The sequence below is a fragment of the Chenopodium album genome, chromosome 25, assembly GCF_948465745.1.
Source record: "Chenopodium album chromosome 25, dcCheAlbu1.1, whole genome shotgun sequence".
NCBI classification, from domain to species: Eukaryota; Viridiplantae; Streptophyta; class Magnoliopsida; order Caryophyllales; family Amaranthaceae; genus Chenopodium; species Chenopodium album.
Window position 1 is genome coordinate 36,062,019 of NC_137858.1, and position 25,305 is coordinate 36,087,323.

General features: G+C 35.5%; 3 protein-coding genes across 3 annotated transcripts; 2 read left to right on the top strand and 1 right to left on the bottom strand.

Moving 5' to 3' along the window:
- Nucleotides 1–280: 280 nt before the first annotated feature.
- LOC145614271 (uncharacterized) lies at nucleotides 281–12,131 on the top strand. The gene is made up of 13 exons (XM_081669298.1): nucleotides 281–669; nucleotides 1,336–2,671; nucleotides 5,877–6,101; nucleotides 6,194–6,411; nucleotides 7,811–7,885; nucleotides 8,838–8,909; nucleotides 8,994–9,092; nucleotides 9,706–9,777; nucleotides 9,864–9,978; nucleotides 10,163–10,231; nucleotides 10,383–10,647; nucleotides 10,741–10,816; nucleotides 11,366–12,131. The coding sequence occupies exons 1-13, from the start codon at nucleotides 526–528 to the stop codon at nucleotides 11,783–11,785; spliced, it is 3,186 nt and encodes a 1,061-aa protein (XP_081525424.1). The 5' UTR covers nucleotides 281–525; the 3' UTR covers nucleotides 11,786–12,131.
- A 5,099-nt stretch (nucleotides 12,132–17,230) lies between these two features.
- LOC145614072 (cytochrome b-c1 complex subunit 6-1, mitochondrial-like) lies at nucleotides 17,231–19,545 on the top strand. The gene is made up of 4 exons (XM_081669073.1): nucleotides 17,231–17,292; nucleotides 18,778–18,865; nucleotides 19,261–19,422; nucleotides 19,513–19,545. The coding sequence occupies exons 1-4, from the start codon at nucleotides 17,231–17,233 to the stop codon at nucleotides 19,543–19,545; spliced, it is 345 nt and encodes a 114-aa protein (XP_081525199.1).
- Nucleotides 19,546–20,476: 931 nt separating this feature from the next.
- On the bottom strand, nucleotides 20,477–24,826 carry LOC145615270 (uncharacterized). The gene is made up of 6 exons (XM_081670333.1): nucleotides 24,240–24,826; nucleotides 23,401–23,518; nucleotides 22,963–23,097; nucleotides 22,574–22,708; nucleotides 22,352–22,459; nucleotides 20,477–20,915 (listed from the first exon to the last, which is right to left on the bottom strand). The coding sequence occupies exons 1-5, from the start codon at nucleotides 24,402–24,404 to the stop codon at nucleotides 22,365–22,367; spliced, it is 648 nt and encodes a 215-aa protein (XP_081526459.1). The 5' UTR covers nucleotides 24,405–24,826; the 3' UTR covers nucleotides 20,477–20,915; nucleotides 22,352–22,364.
- Nucleotides 24,827–25,305: the final 479 nt, after the last annotated feature.

Genomic DNA, 25,305 nt, shown 5'->3' on the forward strand with positions numbered 1-25,305 from the left:
GAAAAAATACAATCCCGAGCCGCTTTTGCTAGTAGAGTAGAAAAAACATCCGCAACGATAAGGAAAAGATAGGAAGATATCGGATCTGCCTCAATCCTTTTAAAGAGAGCAACGGAATCAGATTTTTTTTTTTTTTAAATGTACTTCATCCACTTTTTTCTTTTATTTCTTAAATACCGTTAAAAAAAATCAAAAAGAGCTATATTATACGACGGAGGGAATACTAGTTTTACATGAAAGTGTAGAGGGAGAATGTACCACTGGACACTGGTCTAAAAAATTGATAAAAAAGCCCCAAACCAAACCAAACCAAAACTGCTTTGATTCGCTGTGCAATTTTTTCTCTCTTCATTTTCTCCTACTCTTCACTCTTTCTCTCTCTTCAATTTCTCATCTGACTCCTTCAATTTCCCCAATCTCTTTTATTTGGGAGAAATTTAAATCCCTAATTTCACAAATTTTGCCCCCCTTTTTTAAATGTACTAATTATTAAGTTCGATTAATTCCGGGTTTGAAGATTTGAAAATGGCGGGTCAAAATCAAGGAAATATGGATCAATTTGAGGCTTTTTTTAAAAGGGCAGATTTGGATCATGATGGTCGGATTAGTGGTGCTGAAGCTGTCGCTTTTTTCCAAGGATCTGGGTTGAATAAACAAGTTCTCGCTCAGGTTTTGCACTTTTTGATTTCTTTTTTTGGGGCATTATTTGTGAACTGGGATTTGTTTATTTGTTAATGATGTAAATTATTAATGTAAATGTGATGTGAAATTATTCAAATGGGAGCTTAATTGTTTTCAGAATTTGATTAAATTGGGTAAGTAGTGAATTTTGGGTGCCTTTTTTTTTTTCTTTTTCTGATAATGCATTCTTCGTGGTTAGTGTGAACAATTTCATGTTATATGTTTGAATATTTAGTTATTTACGAGTTTTTATATTATATCCTAGCTCAATTTGCTAAGATTGTGAGAAAAGTCTAGCAATTTTATGGATTAGTTGGACCGGAACCCCAATGTTTAGTAGACTTGTCGTAGGAGGTATAAACACTTACGAATCATAGGATGGCTGTCCATTATTGGACCCTTTTGTTGGTTTATAGCTTCTGAGAGGCGAGAGATCACAATTTGAGAGAGAATTTGTATAGAGTAGGTAATTTTCTATGAAGTATATGGTTATAGGCATTAATGCTAGAATTAATGATGTGAACATCTAGTAATGAAGTTAGTCTTCCTCCTGTATTGATATGGAGGTTAAAAAAGTTACTTTGTCAATGATCCAAGTTCCAACAATTGTGTACTGAAATAGCTACTGATGAGTGTTCATTCGATTGGTTGTAGATATGGATGCATGCTGATCAGAATCGTGCTGGTTTCCTTGGTCGTCAAGAGTTTTATAATGCTCTCAAGCTGGTCACAGTGGCACAATCTAAGCGAGAACTGACTCCTGAGATTGTGAGGTCAGCATTGCATGGACCAGCTTCAGCCAGGATCCCTCCTCCACAAATAAATCTACCTCCTGCCGCTACAACTCAAGCATCTCCTGTGCCTAGTTCACCTGCAATGTCGATGGGTTCTGGGATGCCTACAGCGTCACAAAATCTTGGTTATAGAGGGCCTTTACCACCTAACCAGAACATGCAGCAGCAATATTTCCAATCTCCAGGGAACCAATTGACGAGGCCTGCTCAAGGTCTGCCTTCTAGCTCTGCTTCACATCCTATTCAAAGTGGTCATGGTCTTCAAAATTTAGGAGTCTCATCAACTGGGGTTCCAAACTCTAACTTGTCATATCCTGGTCGACCAAGCTCGGGCATGTCGACCCCTGGTTTCCAGAGCTCGGGCATGTCGACCCCTGGTTTCCAGAGCTCCGGCATGTCGACCCCTGGTTTCCAGAGCTCAGGCATGTCGACCCCTAGTTTCCAGAGCTCAGGCATGTCGACACCTGGTTTTCCAAGCCCAGGAATATCTGCTCCTGGTGTCCCAAGTTCTGGAATGGCTCCATCTGTTGTTCCAAGCTCAGGAACATCTACTCCTGGTCATCCACACTCTGGTGTCTCAGCCAATTGGATGGGTGGAAACATGAGTGGGGCTCCTTATGGACAAATGTCTCAAGTTTCTAATATGGGGACCACTCCATCTCCACAAAATATGCCAGTGACCCCCCAAGCTGCAAACAATAGCTCTAAAGCAACAGCTGCCTCTGGAGGTGACCCTTTTGCTGCTTTTTCAATGACTAAACCAGGTGCTTCTCCAGCAACATCTTCAGCTATAGTTCCTGTGTCTGCTTCAGCTCCAGCATCTTCTATAACAACTTCGTCAGCAATCGTTCCTGTAGCCTCTTCAACACAGGCTCCATTAAGATCAAATTCTCTTGATTCATTACAGAGTGCCTTTGTGAAGCAGCCTGTGGGGGGTGGTCAGCCACATCAGGCACAAGCTTTCTCGAATTTGTCTCAGTCTTTACCTCAAGTCACTTCCTCTGGTGCTTCACCTGGGCTTCCAGCTGGACCCGTTAAGTCCACTTTAGAACAGTCCCAGCCACCATGGCCAAAGATGACTTCTCCAGGTATACAAAAATATACCAAAGTATTCACAGAGGTGGACACTGATCGAGATGGAAAAATCACGGGTGAACAGGCACGTAATCTGTTTCTGAGCTGGAGACTACCTAGAGGTAAACTGCTGTTCTTATTCTCGGGATTGAGATTCCAAATGAAGTGAATAATATTTTCATTTTAAAAAAAAATGAATTTCCCAATGTAGCAGTTGGTTTCAACATTTCTGTTTATCTCTCACCATTTTCTACATCCTTGATTTTCATCTGAATGCTTAATTTCGCAATGTAAAATTTTGAGGCTTTGCTGTTTTTTTGTTATCAGGGCATGGCCCTTGGATTGTTTGCTCCACTTATCAGGTTTTTATATCTGCTTCACTACTTCTTGCTGTTATGAACAGCTGTCAGTTGCAATGTTTGATGAAGAAATTTAGATTTAGGATTAAGAAATAAAACTCTCTAGGCTTATTAATGGATAAAGTATATGATGATATGGATTATGATTTTCAAAATCATGCTCTCACCTTTGTCTTGGATAGTTGGATATATTATTTTCTTCATACAATGTGATCTTCCTTGAACATTAGAGAGCTTGTGACATTCTATGCTGATAAGGAATTTAATGTATTCTTTAATCACTCACAATATTTCTTTGTCTCAACTTGAAGCCTATATGGATTTTGACTTTGGCCCTTATACCCTCGAACTGAGTTCCTGCATGTTAAATTTTTTCATGCCAAGGTTGGTGTACTTTTTATCTACACCTTTTTTTGGTTTGTATCCCCAAGATCCACTGACACTGTTGTGGGATTGTCTTTTAAAAGTTTTAATTTCACAATTTTGCTTAAACTGGCAACTGGAGACCCAAGTAGTATTTTGGTATGGGGATCAATGAACTGCAATATGCCCCCTGATCTCTAGAATTTCAAATGGTTAGAAGAGGATTTTAGTTTGCTGGATGTGCTTTAAAGAATTACTGTTGATCTTAAAGAGATTGAAACTTTTAAATTTTCCCTGTAAAGGTTTGAAGATGATTGACCCATCTGCATAGCCTCATTCTTTGACCTAAAGCCTAGGCAACCACAAAGGACAAAATTCCGACACAATTATTAGGTGCAATATTTCAGAGCATCAGGAGAATTAGACAATCACTTGATACTTCTTTTTCCTCTCATTTTGAATACATTGTATTTCTTTGATTCAATATTTTTGGTAGGTAATGAGTGAGTATTTTTAAAAGTAATTCTGCTCTGTAGAGCAAATTGTAATATGAATACTAACTAAAAGTTATCAGGGGTGGGGAGGATGGGAAAAATAGAAGCCTCACTTAGAGCTAATGGGTAGATATAGAATTTTCTTCAATAAGTTAATTAGCTATTCATTCAATGGTAGAGAGTGAAGCAATTGATATAACCCCAAGTTGCCCCCTTGTATAAATGGACAAATGGGTATGATATGTGATTATGTGCTGCTCTTAGGGCACTATAAACATCAGATATACTTAAGTAGTTTAAGATTAAAAATTCATGTCAAAATCTTGTTTTAATAAGTGAAATTAATGTTGGATTAGAACCTAATATTTCCACTTTTAGATTCTTATATCCAAACCATGTCATTTTCCTTAAAAAAAATTACAAGAAAAGCAATGACAATTGACAACTACATGGTGTTGACATTAAGAAATTAACCCAAAGATTTTCGTGAGTTGATGTAAGGGAAGTAGAAAAATCTTGGTTGCTGCCTAGAATTGTACAAGGCCACAAGGTACACCCATTTTCAGATTTCTCAAACACCCATCAAGCTGACAAGGCGCATGACCACCACATAATCCTCCCTAATTCTATTCCTCTGTTGGAGAAGCAATAATGAGAATTGGGTTGTTGAAGTTTGGAAGCTGGTTCCCTTTAGTAGTTTGGCAGAGCTTGCGAATCAACACAATTTGTTGACTTGGCATTGTTAAGTACTTCGATAGGCTTTTGTAAAGTTTCCCTTTTGAGCGTTACTTTTCCATTTAGGTTTTTTAGATACAATCATAAAGTCTATAAGTAGAAGATTTGATTTTTATCTAGCTTTCTTGCCTGAGTGTTACTATGTTTGTTAGAGCTTGATGTGTTTTCCTTAGTCCTTTGGTGTAAGGTTGGTATCTTTTAATACAAGTCTTAAAGTCGAGTCTATGTGAATCTAATACCCAGGTTATTAAAGACAGGTTTATTGATTAGAATTGGGATGTTTATCACTAAGGATCATATTGTTGGCTTAGATTGTCTGGCCAACATACGTTTCAATATGCTGGATATGGAGATAGTTAATATATGTTTTTGGTAATGAAGTATTAATGGTTTCAATGGCATACAACAAAGAGGTTACCGAGCTGTCATATACATTAATAATTCCAAACCATATACATTGTAATAAGAATTAAATAATGATGCCCTTTCTAAAATGTCCTATATTGTGAATTTGAGATGGTGATGATTTAAGGCTAGAGCAGTTATTGTTTAATGCTATCTTTCAATGATAGGATGGTTTTTTGATTTGAACTTTCAGAGTTATGATAACCAAACATAATTTGTGAGGGAGTGGCGTTTTACTGTTACAGTTTGTTTGGGGGTAACTAACTAACTATAAAAATTTATCAATCCTGAGAGAAACTTTTTTTCCCTCTTTTTTTTATTTTTATTATTTTTTTATAAAGGTTTAATTAGCCTTTCTGCATGTATACATACCACCTATATCCATCATCAGAAATGGCTTTAGGGTACGAAACCCACTCTCCTCTAGAAAGGATTGTGGGCAAGGGCTCATCATATTTTTATTTAAATGCAAAGCATGATAGTATCATAAAATAAAGGACCATGAAGGAACAACCTCTGAGATAACTGACAAAGGTTGTTAGAAATATCGGAAATTATACGTGTGATATATTTTCCGTAGATATTATTAAGAGAATAATATATTTAGGTTTATTTATGTTAAAGATATATGCTGGATGCACTCGTCAGCGTTGCACTAAGGACAGACAGGATTTCTCATTCTATAAAAGGTGGCAAGTTTGCTCTAAAGAGAAACTCAAAAGACTTTATGCTATATGTTGGATTTTATTTATAACATCAGTGCAATATATGCCTCTGGAGGAAGTTAGCAAATGCATATTTTATGTTAGGCTTGTATGTTATTTCTGATTGATTGATGTGAAATAAGCATATTACTCCCTCATATACTTCCTGTACTTTCTTCCTGTCTTATGCCTATAGATTTAGAGACGAGCACTCTAGTAATCCGTTTGAATGCTCTGCTCATTTTATGATCCAATTTTATTTCTCAGAGGTTTTAAAGCAGGTGTGGGACTTAGCTGATCAGGATAATGACAGCATGCTTTCATTAAGGGAGTTCTGCATAGCCCTATATTTGATGGAGCGGTATCGAGAAGGGCGTCCCCTTCCAGCTTCACTTCCAAATAGCATTATGTTAGATGAAACTCTTATGCGGATGTCAGGTCTTCCAAATTCATCGCATGGCAATGCAGCATGGGGAGCAGCATCTGGTACTGGTATGGTTAACAACACTCTAATTCTCTGATCTCATATCTTTTTTTCCGTTCTTCGTGTTCTTCTTGCTTAGTGGTCCCTTTTTTTAAATTAGGTTACAGACCAGTACAGGGAAACGCTGCTTCCTCACTTGGCGCATCTGGTTTGAGGCCAGTCATGAATTCAGCTCCTCAGCCTGACATGACCGTGCAATCCCAGCAGCCAAAGTCAAGAGCATCTGTATTGGATAATTCCCAAGCTAACCATTTTAGTGACGGTGAGAAGGATTTGCTGCAACCAAGTGCTCTAGAAACAAATGGTGCAGAAAATAAGGTATTGGCTTTCAACATGTTAATTCCGTTGGTAATACTTGGCATTTCTTGGTTATATAGCTAATATGCAAGCCATTCCTGATTTTGTATTGTTGGAAATGGGAGTCAAACATTAACTTTTGAGTGATTATTGACGTTTGTTAATTTTTAGTTACAGTACATTATGGTGGTCCAAGGACATTTTTTCTTTCCTTTTTTTTCCTTTCATGCCCTCTTTTTGTCCACGAGTGATCCTCCCTTCACTATCTCTTAATTACTTTAAAATTGGATCCTGCAAATTTCACAGCACTAAATGCTTTCATGGCCAATGAATAAAAAGGCTCAAGGTGTACCAAGGCACACCTTTTCAAACACTGTTCATGGCTCTTATCTCTTTGTAGATTTGTGTTCTATGATAGTTTCTTCGAGTAATTTTCCATGTTCTCATGACCTTAAGGGCAGCTTCTGTTTTTCATTTCATGTAGCTACAAACTTTATCTTTAATCCGTTTATGATCATCCAGCCTTTTCTTCTTATACATCTTCTCTAGTGCTATCTGAAGAGCAGTGAGAATTAGTAGTGGCCTTTTATTTATTTTTACTACAGCTTTTTACAAGGCTATTTCTTTCCTTGAGAAAACAGAGGTATTGGTGGAAATACTTTGTTTGTTTGTTTGTTTCCTGTGCAATTCATCAGTTTATAAAGGGACACACCTTTTTAGAAATTTGAGCAGCACACTAGTTATATGGTAATACTCCATAGTACCGAATTCACAGTGAGAACTCTGAAAAGTGATCACTCTCTACTAAATTTGTTATTCTCATCAATATGATAAAAACTTAACTGCTCCATGATTTATGAATGCTTAGCTTTTATAAGTTGATTGTGCTGTCTGGTGAGGATGCATGAACTGTGGGGAGAACATGATGCACATAGTTGAAGCAGTTTACACTTCATACAGACATGGGAGTTTCTAGTGACATTATAGCAAAGAATGGGATTCTCAGTAGTCTAAGGCCAAAAATTGTGAGATGCTAGTTGATATTTTGTACTTATATTCTGGTCATTATAGTGTATGGGATGCTAATAAGAATCTATCAATTTCCCCCTACTCAAATGGCTCTGACTTCATCAAATGCAGTATATTCTATTCAAGTTGGGATTAGATCTTTGAAATCAAGTACTTGTCTGATTTCAATTTCAAGGCAAGACACATCAATTTGCATTAGGAATCTTACTTGTCTGACTACTGTATTTATTTGTGTTTTTCTAATATTGTTCATTTATTGTTGTATTATGACATTGGTTGCTTACACATGCATTGACAGCTCTGCTTATATTATTTTGAGTTTTGAAATTGTTTTTTTACTTTCTCTTTTCATCTTCATCAGAATCTTTAACTTTTGTTTCATGAATTGAAGGTTGGAAAGGTAGAGAAAGTATATCTAGATTCCAGGGAAAAGCTCGAGTTCTACCGTACAAAAATGCAGGAACTTGTGAGTGTATAAGTTTTAGATTTTTTCTGCAATTTCAGGAATTTTATTGGCTTATCTCACTGAGCCTTCAATTCTACTAGTATGCTGTTAAAGTTAATGAGTTGTTCATTTTCGAAATCTGACAAATAATTGAGTTCATTTATGGCGCTTGAAAGGTTATAAAATTAGACAGTGACGAACAAAAATCTGTCATACCATTATCCCAAATTCCCAATGCTTTTTTTTAATTATTATTAATTGTTTTTATTTTTAGTGAGAGAGGGGGGGAGAAACCTTCACCTCAAAGAATTTGTTTCTGATTGACCCCTGAACCAGAAGGAAAATAACTTTACAAATTTCTGACCAAAGTAGAGGATAGTGTGATGGTCTACTTGAATATTGGTTGATTACATTGTTATCCAAGCTTTATGAAAGTTCCCATCAGAAACTCTCTAAGTTTTTCTTTTTTGAAAATGAGTAGGTAGCAGTAAAACTCTGCAAAAATCCTCTTGCTATGCTGTTCTGAGTTTGGAAAATCCCACTCATTAATGAAATATAAAAGAATATTACTTGCATTTAAAATCTTGCAAGGACAACTAAAATGGGAAAAAATGATACTAATATCAGCAATCAACTTGACTGCCAGTATCATGATTGAGATACAAGCTTCAATCTATTTTATTGAAATTTTTTTTATAGGACACTTACAGAGGGATCAAAGCATCCTGAATATGTGAGATAGTCCAATTTTCTTTCTCTACAGAGACTTTGACTTTTCATTTGATTGGATGTTGATCCCAAATTTTAAGGTGCCGTTAGAATATTGTTGACTCTGCATAGTGTTGTTTAACTGGATTGGGAATTTTCATGTCCAAAGTGTGCATTTCAGTAGCACTTGTATGAATGTATCTACGTAGTTAGTTTTATAAATTTGAAATATTGTTATGAATGTCCATCTTGGTTTATTTTATAGGTTCTATACAAAAGTCGATGTGATAATCGACTGAATGAAATCATTGAGAGAGCATCTGCAGATAAGCGTGAGGTAAATCATATGTCCAGGGAATTTCATACATTGCATTATCCCTCAACCCACATGTATGATGTATCTAACAAAGTGATTTCTCAGGCGGAGTTACTGGGAAAGAAATATGAAGAAAAATATAAGCAAGTTGCAGAAATAGCTTCCAAGCTGACTATTGAAGAGGCTAATTTCCGAGAATATCAGGTAATTTTTCTTGATTGACATTTTGTGGCAACTTGGCCATCTATGGAAATGATTATTCCATGATTGTGCAAAATTGGTGCCTTTGGTGGTCTATGACTTTCTTTGATATCATTCTACTGCAATCCTGGGCAGCGCTAAAATTGAAGTGAAAAATTGTTGTGTGGTTGAGGTCTCTTCATCTGTATTCTTTCTATAATCTACGGTATCTATTAATTGAATTATGTTTTTTCTTCCTTAGTAATTTACTTGCTTATGCAGTTGTGCTTGATACAACAGTTGTACTATGATTAATCCATGTAATGGGGTCATTTTCTTATTGATTTCTCATGTCTTTGCTTCTGCTGTTCCTTTCTTTCTTCCTTTATTCCCTTACTTTTACTTGAAGAGAGTGTTTTTTCCCTCTTACATTATTGCACCTCCTTTTTCACAAAGTTTGACTACTCTATATTATTTTCGTAAATGAATTAACTGCTTCTGTAATTTGAGTCTACTCATGTCTTGACAGCTTTTTGTTAGGACTTAGGAGCATATGGTAGGTTGGTTGTTGCATAAAATTTTAGTCTCAAAGGTTAGGTTGTTTTCTTTTACAAATTTCTGTCTTTATTCTGTTCAGGGGCGAAAAGCAGAGTTACAGCAAGCAATTATTAACATGGAACAAGGTGGAAGTGTGGATGGTATTCTTCAGGTAGAGTTGTGTATGATGGTTAACACATGAATTTTGCTTTCAATTCTAGACTTGTATGTTGTACCCATGAGTTTCTCTTTTTATAGGTACGTGCTGATAGGATACTGTCAGATTTTGAGGAGCTCCTAAAAGCTTTGTCTGAACGCTGCAAGAAACATGGCATAGACATTAAGTCCGCAGCATTGATTGAGCTTCCTAAAGGTAGTTTGAGTTTTATATCTTGCTTCTTTGTTAATTTCACCCTTTCATAATTTCCAGTTACATCTTATGCTTAGTTTCTTCATTATATCATATGTTGGGAATTGTTTGCATGTTTTGTGCTCGCTTTTAGTGTGATAAAATGAAGCTAATTGTGAACTGACCTGAACATGATTATAATCTTAAGGCTGGCAACCTGGAATTCAAGAAGGAGCTGCTGTCTGGGATGAAGAATGGGACAAGTTTGATGATGAAGGTATAATTGTAGAAATTTTGTTGCTCACCTTTTGTTGATGAAGTTGTTCATATTGCAAATTGTATTAGTTCTAAAGCGTTTCAAAATTTTCCTTTATTGCACAAAGAGAGTAAATAAAGAAATTTGGTGTCTAATCACTTTATTTTTTCAGGACTCCAATTTGACAAGGAGGTTGGTACGGACACACAAACTGCTAAGACTTCTCCAAGATCTACATTATTCGAGAATGGAACATACTCTCATGATGATGTATATAGCCCTGATAGTAAAGGTGAACGTGCTTTTGATAGTGAATCTGCTTACCCCCATAGTGAAGATGATTCAGCAAGAAGCCCACATGGAAGTCCATTACCTCAAGCATCACAAGAATTTTCAGATATTTTTGCAAAGAGCGAGGCAGATACAGATTTCCAGCAGTATGCTTTGCCCATTCTTTGCTTTTTTGTTCAACAGTTCATTTAAATCATTTTTTTTTAAAAAAAAAAAAATTTCTCATTTGTCCTCCACAGAAGCTTTGATGAGCAGGGTTGGGGCAATTTCGATGGTACTGATGATGCAGATTCAGTTTGGGGATTTAATTCCAAGGTAAGTCGGTTGCATCAGTACGCGTTGGATCAAATATTCTTCTTGTCCGGAAATGATTGTCACATTGTCCCAGAATACCTTGTGATTAAGGATGTGACTTGATTTTAATCTAACACTAGCATTTAATGTTTATCTCTATCCCTAATACTTAAATACTCCCTCCATCCCCAAATGATAGGCCTTTATGGGCAAAAATCACGGGAATTAAGAAACTTAAATAAAAGTAGTAAAATTACATTGAAAAGATAAATTTACATTGGGTATGTAAAATAATTAGAGAAAGAAAGTAATAAAAGTACATTCAAAAACAAAATTTACATTGGAAAGTTAAATTTGCACAAATATTGTTGCAATTGGAGGGAATATTGATAAAAAAAATTTGATATTAATGGTACTTAAGAAAGCAAATGGGACTATCAATTTAGGACTAAAAAAAGGCCATAAGGCACTATCATTTGGGGAAGGAGGGAGTGTGTGCGACTCTGGAAGTAGGGAGTATATTTCTGTCTACATCTTTTCATCTAAGGATTTGTTCTTTCATCCTTACAGGACCAGCATAGTGATCGTCTGTTTGAATCCAGTGGCTTTGGTTTAAGTCCTAGAACAGATTCTCCACAAGGGGACAGCAGTTATGATAAAAGAAGCCCATTCAACTTTGCTGACTCTGTGCCAGGAACACCATCATTTTCCAAGTCTGGTAACTCTCCAAGATATAGTGAGGCTGGGGACAACCTCTTTGATAATTACTCAAGGTTTGATTCCTTCAACATGAATGAAAGCAGTCGGTTTTCTCCACCACGTGAAACCCTTACAAGGTTTGACTCCGTAAGTAGCAGCAGGAGTGGCTTTGGTGGCCATAGTCGAGGATTTACTTCGTTTGATGATGCAGATCCCTTTGGATCCTCTGGACCTTTTAAGGTCTCCTCTGAAACACCCAAGAAAGCTTCAGATAATTGGAGTTCATTCTAATTCATTGCGCTTTGTTCTAGGATCAACTCCCATATTGTTCAGTTTGTGGAACAAAGTGATATATGTAGCAGCAATTTTTCGTGTGCCTGTATAGTTTTACTCGTGTAAATTCGTTGGTATTTGTACCCTTGTAATGTTTTGTAGAGACCTGCAATATGTTTCTCCTGGCATATAGAAACCAGTAGACGTTGTGCATTATTAATTCATTTGGGAATTGTGTCAGCTCTTCGCCTGGTTAGGAGTGGAGCGAGATAGAAAAAAGAAACTACTCCATGATGAAAAATTAACACATTGAAATTACATTGTCAAGGCACTGTATTTGAAAGTATTATTCTGTTTAATCTCATGAATTGTATGCGTTTGATATGAGTTTCTAGGTTATTTTGCTTGCTTTTACAAGGCCACTTGTGAAGTCTCAACATCAACATTCTCGCTTTTACAGTGTGAACTTGTGAGGTCAGAACATCAATATAGAAAGGGCCTTATAAGCTAAGAGTTATTCTTTATAAGATATGCTTCTTCCGTTTCATTATAGTTGATACGTTCACACTTGATTAGTCGTATCATTTTGAGTTTCATACTTGTCCATGTAAAACGTTGCCCAAATGCCTTTCTCCAATGGCAGTAAGTTCACATTTACAATAGTCTTGCAGCGTTCTTTTTTCTCTCTCTCAAACAGATAAACTTAACGTTGCAGTGCTCCAAAACTTCAAATCATATCTGCAAGTAATTCATTCAAATCTATTTTTATTTCCTTATATTGAATTGAATTGTAATCATATCTGCAAGTAAATTTTCCGAAACCAAAATTTCACTTGAATTGATGTTGATGTCAAATTATGTACAGTAGTTGCTTTCAGAAGACCCATATCAATTAGATTGTATTCTGTGATTTCTGACGTGTTGTTGGGTTATTCGCAATTTGATGTAAAAATGTTGTCTTTATTGCTCTTCCCAAATTAAATTACTTCGTATAATAAAATAAAATAAATCATGCTTGTTCTTATTTCATTTATGCTCTTGTTTGCTTTCAATCGAATGTAAGAATAATATGGTAGTAATAGATAAGAATCCATGAGTATTTGACTTCCAAAAGCTAAAATTAATTACAAAGATATTGATCATTTGTACCATTGTTTTATTATTGTTTGTATCATTCATAGGGCAATAATGTATCTTGCAATCATAAAGAATTTCATGATTCATCCACTTACTCCGATCCTTAGTCTTAACAAAATTTACGGTATAGTCAAGGAGGTCATTGAGGGAACTTCTCGGGATCTTTTGGAGTACGTAGCTTAGCAAATTGCGACTATCACCTATAGTAAGTTTGCTCAAAAAAACCTCATGTCGCAGTTCAGGGCCAAATAGACTACTTGGGAGTTGAAATTTTCTGCTCAAGACCTGCTGAGTGTTGACATAATATGATCTTTGTCATAATTCTTAACCCCTTGCTCCTAGTAGGGTGTGTGTAAACTTGTAATGGAGAATCTTATGCAAATATTGGTTTGTGTTTTGGGGCAAACGGTTGATAATCTTTCATTGTTCATGCCTCCTATAAATATAATAGCTTGGTGCAAGTACATCATATATAATCCTGAGTTTCTGGTTAAACTTCAGAGTTCAGAGCTGGGAATTCGATCGGTTATGAAGTTCAAGCTGGCATATGGTTTTATTTGTAAGGATAGATAAGCGAGATCTTGTTTTCTAATTTAAGCAGTTTCTATTTAACCTGCGCTGATGTTTCTGAATGAAAGTAATTGATCAACTGTTTAGACCAGTGACCAGAAGATGTATACAAAGTATTCATTATGATTTCCATTGAATTTACCCCTGAACTTACTTCAGAAATAAGTTGGACAACGTTCCAATGATAACATGAAAAAATAACAAAAAAAGAATCACCTTGATTCACAGCCAAAGGATGACTGAAACTTGTCTTGGAACTTTATTACTAGATTCACACTATTCTATGACTAAAACTAATTATAATCTACTACTTGTATTAATTATGTTAGCAAATAGCAAGGCTCAAGCTTAGATTGCTTATTTAATATTACCACCTTTAAAAATTGAAGTTTAGATCTTTACATTCCTTGATTTAAAGCTCCTTATTTTTTTTTTTTTGAAGTAATAAAGCTCCTTAATTTTTGACAAGCCTTTGTTCATTTCACCTTACATTTGCTGAATTGTAATTAATTTTACTGAACAAAAATCATAAATGTTGATATTTTGAAAATACATTGACGAATCTAACAAGATTATGATTCCACATGAATTTATATCATTACCTATAATCACAAAATACGGTCAATAGAATAGTCTATAAGTAGTGCTAAAGTTAAAACGCGTTGGGTTCGTTTGACATTGCTGTTGTTTTCTGTTTTTTGGTTTTTTTGTTATATGAAAGTATACGATATCTGCCACATAATGAATCAAAAATTATATAAACTTATTAAAATCATAATATTTTTGAAAACTGGCAACAAAAAAGTGAAAATACCTTTTTCTTGTTTTCTGTTTTTGGTTTTTAGTTTTGAAAAAAAACAAAGAAACTGAAAACAAAAAATAATGTCAAACAAGCCCTTAGATTAAATTTGGTTTTCGCGATTGATGAAATGAGAAGGCCTAATGAGATGAAAAAAGGCCTCATAAACCAAGTCCCTTGTATATCGATTACTAGCCCATGGCCCGATCACAGTAACCCAAGTACAAACAACAACAACCAAACAAAAAAAAAAAAGAACAAAAAAACCCATAAAAAGGTCGGGGTCTGAAATCCCTAATTGCAAATCTAGCACAAATTGTTGAGCCATTTTTCCCCACTGATCTACAGGTGCGACTTCTCTCTTTCTCTCTCTTTTGAATTCATTCGTCTTTTACAGTTTTTTCGATTGTTCAACAATGCTAGTAGTGTTGCAGAATCTTATCAAATCATCAGATCACAATTGTTACATATAAATTTTAGGGTTTTTAATTTTTTTGATTTATCCTTAATTGAATTCATTTATCTGGATTAATTTCCATGTTTTGTTCTCATTTTCATTTGATTCATCTCGTTCCCTTTTAAGATTACTTCGTTGAATCGAATTTTGTGTTGTTTTAATTCTCCGATTTGATTGTCATGCTATATTGAGCGGGAGTTGGTGTGACTAGTGTTCGATGAAAGTGGCATCTTCAAGCTTAGTAGTGAAATGTTAAGACCTAGTTTTTATAATTTTGGTTAATTGTTAAATGTTGTTTAAACTATCAGACCGGTGATAAATAATTGGCCATAATGTTAGATGATTTTTTTGGTTTTACAATCTATGCGGGTAGATGCATCCTTTTTTGCTTGATTAGGTGATGAGATCGCTCGCATACATTTTTTTTTAAGGAATTTGTATTGCATTTGATTGCAAATATACTGAATTTTGACCATTGTTTGAAAGCATAGTGCTTTTTATTTGGATGTGGACGTTGGAGGAGTTTTTTGTTTAGGGCAGGGACAAGCAGGGTCGGGCAGGGGCTCAGGGAGTGGATGAGGGGAATGTATGTAACAATTGTTGTATCAGTGTTCTGTGTGGCAGTCATTGTTACGTGGACTCGGGTACCCATGTTTGACATGGGCATGTGTCCAAGCGTCCAACTCGGCTATTTTGTGAAAAAAAATCCATGATTTTGAACCAAAAGTCAAGTGTCCAAGTGTTATACCCATGTCCGAGTGTCAAAGGTCCAACATGGATACTTGAGGTGAAAAGAAGAGTCATTGTAACGTAGGTGGCAGTATCAGTATTAGTTCTTCTCTCACTTCTTGTAGATGTCCAAGATTGTCCTATGGACACTCATTGACTGGGGGGGGGGGCATTTTCTGTTTGTGTTGGCATCATCAAAAAAGGTTCTTGGCTTTGTGTTATTTATAAGCTGTTGCCTGCCTTTTATGCTCTTTGATATTTCATATCACCTTGCATTGCACAATTGCACTTGGCCTTTTGAATTTCTCTCTCTCTCTCTCTCTCTCTCTCTCTCTCTCTCTCTCTCTCTCTGCTTTAAACACGTATTTCTTATAAGTCATTGGTGTTCTGCTGCAGGGCAAGGATAATCTTTGGATTACTTACACTTCAACTTCTTAATCATGTAAGTATATATGTTCTCTTGACTTACAAACTAATATGGGTATTAATTATTACATAGTTGGATGGAGCCTCTTATTCCTTGGATCCTGCAATTTTTCTTAGTTTCTAAAGTTCTTATACTGCTTCCATGTGTCCTTTTCCCCAATTTTGTTTTACGTGAAAAGTCAATTTTCATTATGTAAATTCAAGACAAGTGTTCATTGTCTAATAAAAGTCTCCTATATTTACTAGTATCATGTAGATATATTTTAAAAAATTTGCACGTGAGATATTCAATGGCCATAGTTGGTCAATGCTGATTGTAGTTGCATTAAGTTAAAGGTGATCATCTTCTTGCTGGTAGTGGTGGTAGAGCTTGAGAAGGATTTTATGTTAATTTTTTACCATTTGATTTTGCAACAAGGAAAATATGGGTTCACAATGTACGTGGGTTGTGGTGATCTCATCATAGAGTCATGGACAGGACACAAGGGATTTAATGACAGAAAATTTGAACGATATAGCTGTAGAAGTTTTGTGTTCAAGACCACTTGATCTTTTTCTCTTTGTTACAATTGAGAGAGAGATAGAGAGAGAGAGAGAGAAGGGGGGGGGGGGGGGGATAATATTACTGCACTCTTTTAGAGTTAGTAACACTAAGAGTTAACAAACATTAGAACTTTTGATAAGCGATGTGTGATGTGCTTCCTTACATTTCATGACCACCTTTTCTAGCTCTCATAAAAACGATCATTTCTTGATCTGCAGATTTCACTCTAGGTCTATTGTTTCGGTGCCTTTATCTCATGTTTTCATTCATATTAATAATACCATTTTGCTTATGGGAAAGGTTTTCCAAAAGAATGTATTTTAGGATATGCAACAATGTTATTGAAGATTTTTATTCTGTTTCCTTTTGCTGGAATGAAATGACATATTAGCTTGAATCACCTATAATTGGAATTGTTGAGAAGCTGTCTAAACTTTCATTGATGGAATAGTTATAAGTTATAATCCTTAAGAGGTTTTTTCATGAAGAGAGGGCTATCTTTAAATGTATTTATTGTAAAGAAATGGGATGAGAAGGTGGTTTACTTGGAATTCTATGTTGGCTGCTAAGGATCTTGTATGAAGAGTAGATCTGGAGTGCGTTTTGGGTTTATGTTGGTCCAGGATCATCTGTTGAGACTCTATTTTCCAGTTCTTTGTAGGGTGGTATCTTTCATAAAAGCTGTGGTGCAATGAAGTTGTCACGGAATGGCAATCTTAAGCAATTGGATTAAAATATTTCTAGCTTTCTTAATGAGTTTGTAGAGGAAAACAACCTTTATGTTATTGAATTTTCTATTCAATGCTTAGTCTGAAGGAGAACAAATCAACAAATGATGGATTTTGCGCTTATGTTAATGTGAGGTTGTTGAGTCTGTTTGGAAGCAAAGGAAAGTCTTAAACTTTATTTATCTTTCTAAGGGGAATATGCATAAGCATAATGATAGCCTAAAAATATTTATTGTCCCAACCGGATTTTGTTTTGCTAAGGAGCTGTAAGATCAATGATTGTCATGTAGCTCTTTTTTTTAAGCTCTCTTTGGCTTTTGAGTTTATTCGATGCTGCCCTGTTTTTATGGCCAAGGGTTTTTGGTGCCGTGGAAAACGAGAAAAGCAATAGTCTTTAATCAAATTTCATGTAGGCCAATCGTGTAGTTGTGGGAGCCTTGGGAAATGTGTTTCACAGCTTTCACTTAGAATATTGCTTATTTGCTTGCCTGTTTTTGTTTTTTGTTTTTGGGCAGAATATAATGCATGATTCCTTTGGTTTTGGACCTGATGGTTTTTATTTCTAGATCACTGTTTGTGCAAGGGATTTTCATACCCTTTCATAGTTTTCTTTATTGTTAAAAAATCATAGCTATCTTTGGCTTTTGAGTTTATTCGATGCTGCCCTGTTTTTATGGCCAAGGTTTTTTGGTGCCGTGGAAAACGAGAAGCGCAATAGTCTTTAATCAAATTTCATGTAGGCCAATCGTGTAGTTGTGGGCGCCTTGGGAAATGTGTTTCACAGCTTTCACTTAGATATTGCTTATTTGCTCGCCTGTTTTTGTTTTTGGGCAGAATATAATGCATGATTCCTTTGGTTTTGGACCTGATGGTTTTTGTTTCTAGATCACTGTTTGTGCAAGGGATTTTCATACCCTTTCATAGTTTTCTTTACTGTTAAAAAATCACCTAGACTAACAGCGATAAAGTATACAAATGTCAAAATTGAAATTTTGGTTTCATAATAGACCTAGCTTTGCTATAGATTTTAAATGTAAGATTTTCAAGGATCGGAATTTTAAGAGGTTGCCTATCAAGTCTTACTCTTAAAGTTCTGTTAGTTGAGGGCAATAGACAAATACAAATTGATTCTGCTTTTCAGTGTAAGCTAATGGTGAAGTGCTGAGTGCATAGCATTTATTTGTCGATGGTTTGCATCATAGGGTTGTTTAAATGAATTTTGGAGCGTATACTTCACCTTTTTTTTTTTTTTTTTTTAATTTGATTTTTTTTTTGAGTGCTGCTTGGCTAGTAGTTCAAGTACCTTTTTCCACACTCTTTATAGCTATTTCCTATATGTGTGCGTCTTTCCCCATCTCTGTCTTTCCATGACAACTGAAGTTTTTTGCATCATCCACCTTTGTCTTCGTTTCTGAGCTGGCATTGTAGGATTTAGCAAGTCCCTGAAGTATCAGTATTTGAGTGGACATAGACGACCAGCTCTCAAAATCTCACTCAATAAAGTGCACCCCGCTCTCTATTTACCAATAATAAAGAAAAATGAGATATTGTAAAAAGCTATCCTTCTACCAAAGTACTTGTATGTAATCTTATGTATTTTCCACTGTTTTTTATATGTAGGTCGGACGAGGAGCCTGTTGATCCTAAGAGGGAGATTGAAGAAAGCATCTGCAAGCCCAAATGTGTGAAACCGTTGCTTGATTACCAGGTAAATCATGTTTGATATAAAAATCTTTCTGAATGCAAGAATAAGCAAGGACATGGAAAACAGGAAAAGAGATATCACCACTTTATTCAAAGGGGCACTACCTATCAATTGGAAAATTATGCATCTCTGCTTTCAAACCTACCTACCTTCTGTCCAAACTTTCTGCTTATCATGGGACATGGAAAACAGGAAAAGAGATAGGCTGCTCTTTCTTTTTTGTTGCAAATGTTTGCTGATGTGACCTAATATATTCTAAATACAGAAACAAATGTTCTGATCAGCCCTTCTACTATTAAATTATTGTAGCTGCCTTAAATGTGTATTATTCACTTCCACACTTTTCTCAACTAAGCATGCATTGGGAGTTTTTAATTTCTTTCATTTTTCATATAAAGTGTGCACCTCTTATGGCGAATGCTTTTAAGCTTAGTTGGAAGTGCATTCTGATGTTAGAAGCTATAATGCAGGCATGCGTTAAGAGGATCAAGGATGATGAAAGTGGACATAAGCATTGCACTGGACAGTATTTTGACTACTGGTCTTGTATTGATAAATGTGTAAGTTTTCAAACTTTTTTCTTTGGTTAAAACATTCAAGTTGATAGCCTTTCATCTTCATCTGAAACCTTTTTTTTTGTGAAAATGCAGGTTGCTCCAAGATTATTCGCTAAGCTGAAATAATAGCGCCATCCTTCTGGTGTTGCATTGAAGACACTTATTTCTTGTTGCTGTGATGCAAGCTCAACCTTTCTTCTCACATTGTGATTTTGTGTTGCACAATGAATGCCTTGGATTCATAATTTTGTTCTCTTAAAAAGCAGAAAAGAACACTAATTTTTAAGCACACTGAAAACTCGTTCTAGAATAAAAGTTTGTTACTCTGTTTTGACAGATTCACTAGTCTCACCTTCATGTTGCGATACTTAATCCCTCCATTGTGATTCACCATCTTTTTATTTATTTAAATATCTCATCATCCAATAGACACCGAGGAGGAAAGTGTATTGCACGCACTACTGGATGCTCTATGAAGTGAATTTCTACTCTATTTTGCTAGGCTTTATCAGTTGACTCTTATGAGAAAGATGCTCGGTAGTTAGAGATTGAACAGGAGGAGAACATATTAAGACAAGTAAATGAGCTTTGTAGAATTGTTGGTAATGCAAGAACCAAGACAAGGGAGTCCAAAGGGGATATAAAGGTCACATGAGTGAAAATCATGAGAACGTACTCTTCTTATCTTGTGTCAATGATCCTCTTTTCTTGTTAGTAGCTCTGACTTATTTCGAAAGGGGAACTAGGAAAAGGGTGGGTTAAATTCATGCTGACTGCCTTGATTATGCGGCAATCATCAGAAAGGCCACATAATTGTTCACAATGTGCATATGGTCTAGCTAAACAACTGTACGTGCAACCACTCACTCTTTTTCATTACTCTGAATAGTCTATCATGCAAGAATAGCCTATCGCTTAAGCTTCGACTGGTATCTTCTATCATGATCCCTAGTGATAGGTGACAAATAACGTTTGTTGAACATGTAAAAAATAATAATAAATAGAATTTATTTTTCATATGGTTCACAAATGAAAAGTTCAATACAATGAAGATGGTTAGAAGATTGAATTGTTAAGGAGAATTTTGACTGCTTTGCTTTGCTAAATTCCTTGAAAGTTACCCAACTTCGAAAGTAGCCATTATTTGATTTAATGACAAGGGCAGTAGTTAATAACTTACATTGCAAAGTAAGTATTGTTACTATTGTATCGGAAAATCACATTCTCAACAATTCTGATGCTTTCACTGACAAAATTGACAATCACAACTCAATCCCATTCAGTCACGATAAGAGGGCTCCTGGAAATCTGTAACTGTGCCTCAGACATCAAACTTCCAAGCTGCATATGATGCTTGAATCAAAGGGAAATCACCTTGACAGTCACACAACACATTCAGCAGTCATACATCTTACAAATTTTTAGGTGTACCCAGGAACAAGATAGAGGTGCTGTCACGAATCTAGAGGCAATTCCTCCAACAAGATTGAACAAACCTAGCAAAGAAAATAGGTTTTATTAGCCAGAGGTCCAATATTTAAAGTGAGTCTATCCACGAGCCAACTAAAATTGGAACCTTGGGAAACAGAGGATACACCAATGCTTATGATGCTATGCAAATTACAACAGAGGATATCACCACTTTATTCAAAGGGGCACTGTCAATGTTTTTTTTCTTTTTCTTTTTTTTTTTTTTTTGGACTCACTAATTAATTACCAATCACCCAGGCAGAATAAATCATGAAAGGCCTAACTGGCTAGCAGAGATCGAGGTTCTGAATAAATCAAAACAAAATGCATCCTTCATACTAACATATATACATCCCAGCTCCAACCAATAATTACTAATTGTCCAAAACAAACAAGCTTAAAGAAGTAAATTCTAAAGAAAAGAGGATGAGAACATTTCCAATGCAACTGTTATCTTTGAGGTGAATCAGTTGATAGAATCTCTCTCCAGGTTTGGCCACTAATTCCCTTCCAAACATCTTCCTAGTTCTATCCAACTTGACAACCCATAAGAATTCTTCAGTTGCTGACAACTTGGAAATGATGTAGAGGTATCTAACAAAGTTCATAATCCCTTGGCTCTATTTTACTTGCCTACTTCCATATTCTGTGATTTATGTATACTAGTATCAAGAGTATATTTAAAGCCAGAAATGGAGACATTGCAGTTGAGTTCCCACACAGTCATACCAGGTTCCAACCAGAAGTCGGGTTGAAATCACAGGTACCATGGATCATCAAATCATGAGAATGGATTCAAACTCTATTTATAAATTAATCTGATTTTTCACAATTAAACATTAGGAATTCATTGGGTAGAGGCAGCAAGTTACTATCACGAGTTGAGGGCCTGAGAACGGTTCTGAAAGAAGTAAGCTTTGAAAAAGAAGTTAAACATTTAGTTGGTCATGAGCAGGGACACTGGGTGATTAGAAAGGCAATAAATATAAGATACTTTGACTAGAGCAGGTCTACTGTTGGGTTTTAATTCTTGAGCAATGTGTTAAGCCAATACTATTTCTGGCTACAGTTTGGCTAATTGTACAAGATGAGGCTTTGAGCAAATTTCTTCTTGGAAGCTTCCAGCAATTTCATCAACAAAGGTGCTAGATCCACCTCAAGAGTTAAATCCTTCAGCTAATCTTATTCAAAAAGATAAGATGCACAAAGTAAAGAAACAAGAAATTGAAGGGAGCAGAACAATTTACAGAAACAAAAAGATTATACTAATGGAGTAAGATTGTAAGATGCACAAGGTCATAAAAAACTATAAAACACAATAAGGTGAAAGCAAAAGAAACCAAAAAAATAAAGAGATCAGAACATTGTAAAGACAGTATATGTGGAGCTTATAAAGTGGGATAAACAGACAAGGTGACCAAACACTGTAAAGGATCAAGCATATGAAATTTAGAATTGATACCAAATGACTTGCACTAGTCCTCAATTCCATCCATGTGTTGCCGTACTTGTTCGAAAGCATGTAGCATTGATGCCCGCATGTTTGCTATCTCAACCACTTTTTCCAAGGCTGTGTGTCAAAAAGATAAGATGTATTACAATGAGAACAAAAAGTTGCTACAATAGATGTAAAAAGTTCAGGGAACACGTGATAAATAAAAAGAAATGAAGAGAACACTCAAACCTGTTTCAAATGAAAGTTGAGCGGCTCCCAATTTAGGAGAACCTAATGCGCCGAAAACAGCAAGTGACTTTGATCTTTCCTTTTGTACCTGTGCAAAAGGATTTGATGATGCACTTGGCGAGATATCTTCCTTGGCTATCCAGACAAACAAGGAGACTATCAGGAAATCTCTCTGGACAGCTAGACCCAACCAAAAAGGATACAAGAAACAGCACACAAAGGATACAAAAATGATTTTATAGCAGTTGAATCTAATTTTTAGAAATGAGGATCCTGCCAGATCCTTATTGATCCTCATTTAACACTTAAACAGATAGTGTTTCATATTACACACAACATATTCCTCAAGCATCATCACCAGTTCATATAAAGTGACCTAAGTTTATTACCTGTTGTTTGAGATACATCTTTGTTTCGCTGGCGCATACTTTCAGATTTCTGCTGTAGTCCACTATTTCCTTCTTTCATCTTCTCAGAATCTGCAGCATCCTCGGATACCCACTTGCAAAGAGTAAAATGTGGTTCTGCAATAATTCAATACTGGAAGTTTAAAATCAAATAGCTTGACTTGTTATATGAAACTGTTAAGAAAGTTTGTATTGAAGAAATATACTAAGCTTCAATCTGCAAGTAACTAGCAATTTTTTTAGTACTTGAACCCTCATTTCTACATTTAATTAATACATGCATATTGTATCCCTGACTCCTCTCTTTTGTCCCAATATTCCTAATTTCCTATCCAATTTCAATATCACCTCCGACAGCTTAAGATTCTAAACTTATCAAAAGAATCACCAATTCATGAGAGTAAAATGTCAAACACTCACCATCACCCTTTTCTACTTCCAAACGAGTGGCAGCTGAGTGTTCTTTAAGGTCCAATAATACACTATTGACGCGTGAAGTTCCCATGGAATAACGAGCACTAGCAAAATCAAACCATCCCTGAAACCAACGTGTTGAAAGCACGAGTATTAAAAACAGAAATGCCACAATACCAGAACCAAGGGACAACAGGGTTAAGTATTCAAAAACATAAGACAACACTTCCTCCATTGACTGCACCAACCTCACCCCTATCTTAAAGGGCTTTTTTTTTCTAGGAGTGATAATATTCGATTAGATCATCACCGAGGGGAATCACCGATAATCTAGACACCATAGCGTGGCATTACAATTACAATTGAATAACCGACACCCTCCTTAGTTATTTACACAATATTCAAGTTCCTTGCAAGCCACCACCCGAAAAGGCAACGACTTTAACAAATTAATGTAACATACTCCGTATATGTCAATTATAATCAACAAGAACTTGCCACATTTAGTAACTATCTAAAATACAAACAAAGTTGCATCTTCAGTAATATTAATCTGTAAAGTAAAAAAAAAAAAAAAAAAAAAAAAAAAAAATCCCAACTTGCATAAAACATACTGTAGAAAATCAACAATTGATGAACACAAATGGTTTAAGTTTCAATAACAGTAGAAAATCAACAAATTTCAATAGAACAAAAAATAATCAAATTTCAATTCTAGAAAGTTATCCTCGATTCACAATCAATTTAAAACAAGAATTGGAACGTAAAATAGCAGAAGATTGCAGATAACAAGTTGATTAAAAAGTAAATTAGGGATTGGGAAATGAAAAGTAATAAAGTTGAACCTGACGAAGAGTGGAGGAGAGTTCATCGAGTAAAAGAAGGTAAGAATCAAGGGAATCCAAGAATTTGAGCACATCTTCATCATTGTCGTTCTTCTGATTTAGATCATCATGATCAGCAGCAGCAGCATTATGCTGTTCGATGATTGAGGATTCAAATTCAGACATTTGTTGATTTATTTGGTTCAATTTAGGGTTTAATTCACTAATTTAGGGCTCTGCTGATCGCAAATTCGCAATACTCGTATTGAGGAACTCACGATATTTTTGTTCAAAAATTGCGGAGTATGAAACGAGAAACAATAGACTACGAAAGCACGAAATACTAGTATATCCAAAAAAAAAAAAAAAAAAAAAAAAAAGTAGAGGTAAACTTGATCCGGTGGAAATAAGGGTTTGTTCTCTTCAGCTTATTTTTAATTTAGATCAGTTCAATTTAGCTTTTATCTTAATTTTCTTCTCTCATAAAATATTGAGTTTAGCTCCAATAAGTTCAGTTCAATTCAGTCAATCAGTATAAGCCCTAAGAGCACCTTTCAATTATGAAGTTGGAGATTCAATCCCCACAAAAGTATGAAATTTCCTCACATTCCCTCATTCTCCCATATTATCTAGCCTACTAATCCGGGCCGGGTTGACTTGTGAGAGGTTCCAGTCCGATAAGACACTTCATCTTACCTATTAAAATAAAGAAAAAATAATAAAATTATCTACTCGAGTTTGGGTGGATACGTGAGAAGTTCTGGCCACATCAAAAATAGCTTGTCTTGTGTGCGATTGGCCACATTGTGTGACCGCTTGTTAAAGAACCAAGTAACCCCATTAACACTGACTGAGTAACCCCTACAATACCGACCAAGTAATCTCTATAACACTGACTGGGTAACCCCTTTAACACTGTCGAAGTAATTCCCATGTCGTCTAACCACATATAAGAATTTGTAGACTAAAAAATACGAGTAATAATAAAATTAAGGGGTAAGATAGTCAAATCTTGTTGTCCTATGTGGATGTCATAGACATTTCACCCTAATAAACTAAGTAACTATTTGATGAAGTTAGTAAGTGA

Coding starts and splice junctions, on each gene's coding strand:
- LOC145614271 (XM_081669298.1), top strand. CDS start 526: ATGGCGGGTCAAAATCAAGGAAATATGGATCAATTTGAGGCTTTTTTT. Junction 6,102..6,193: donor GGGAGCAGCATCTGGTACTG/GTATGGTTAACA, acceptor TTTTTAAATTAG/GTTACAGACCAGTACAGGGA. Junction 9,979..10,162: donor ATTGATTGAGCTTCCTAAAG/GTAGTTTGAGTT, acceptor TATAATCTTAAG/GCTGGCAACCTGGAATTCAA.
- LOC145614072 (XM_081669073.1), top strand. CDS start 17,231: ATGCTTAGTCTGAAGGAGAACAAATCAACAAATGATGGATTTTGCGCT. Junction 17,293..18,777: donor TGCGCTTATGTTAATGTGAG/GTTGTTGAGTCT, acceptor TTTTATATGTAG/GTCGGACGAGGAGCCTGTTG. Junction 18,866..19,260: donor AACCGTTGCTTGATTACCAG/GTAAATCATGTT, acceptor TTTCATATAAAG/TGTGCACCTCTTATGGCGAA.
- LOC145615270 (XM_081670333.1), bottom strand. CDS start 24,404: ATGTCTGAATTTGAATCCTCAATCATCGAACAGCATAATGCTGCTGCT. Junction 23,519..24,239: donor TCTCCTCCACTCTTCGTCAG/GTTCAACTTTAT, acceptor CGTTGGTTTCAG/GGATGGTTTGATTTTGCTAG. Junction 23,098..23,400: donor GGAAGTAGAAAAGGGTGATG/GTGAGTGTTTGA, acceptor GAATTATTGCAG/AACCACATTTTACTCTTTGC.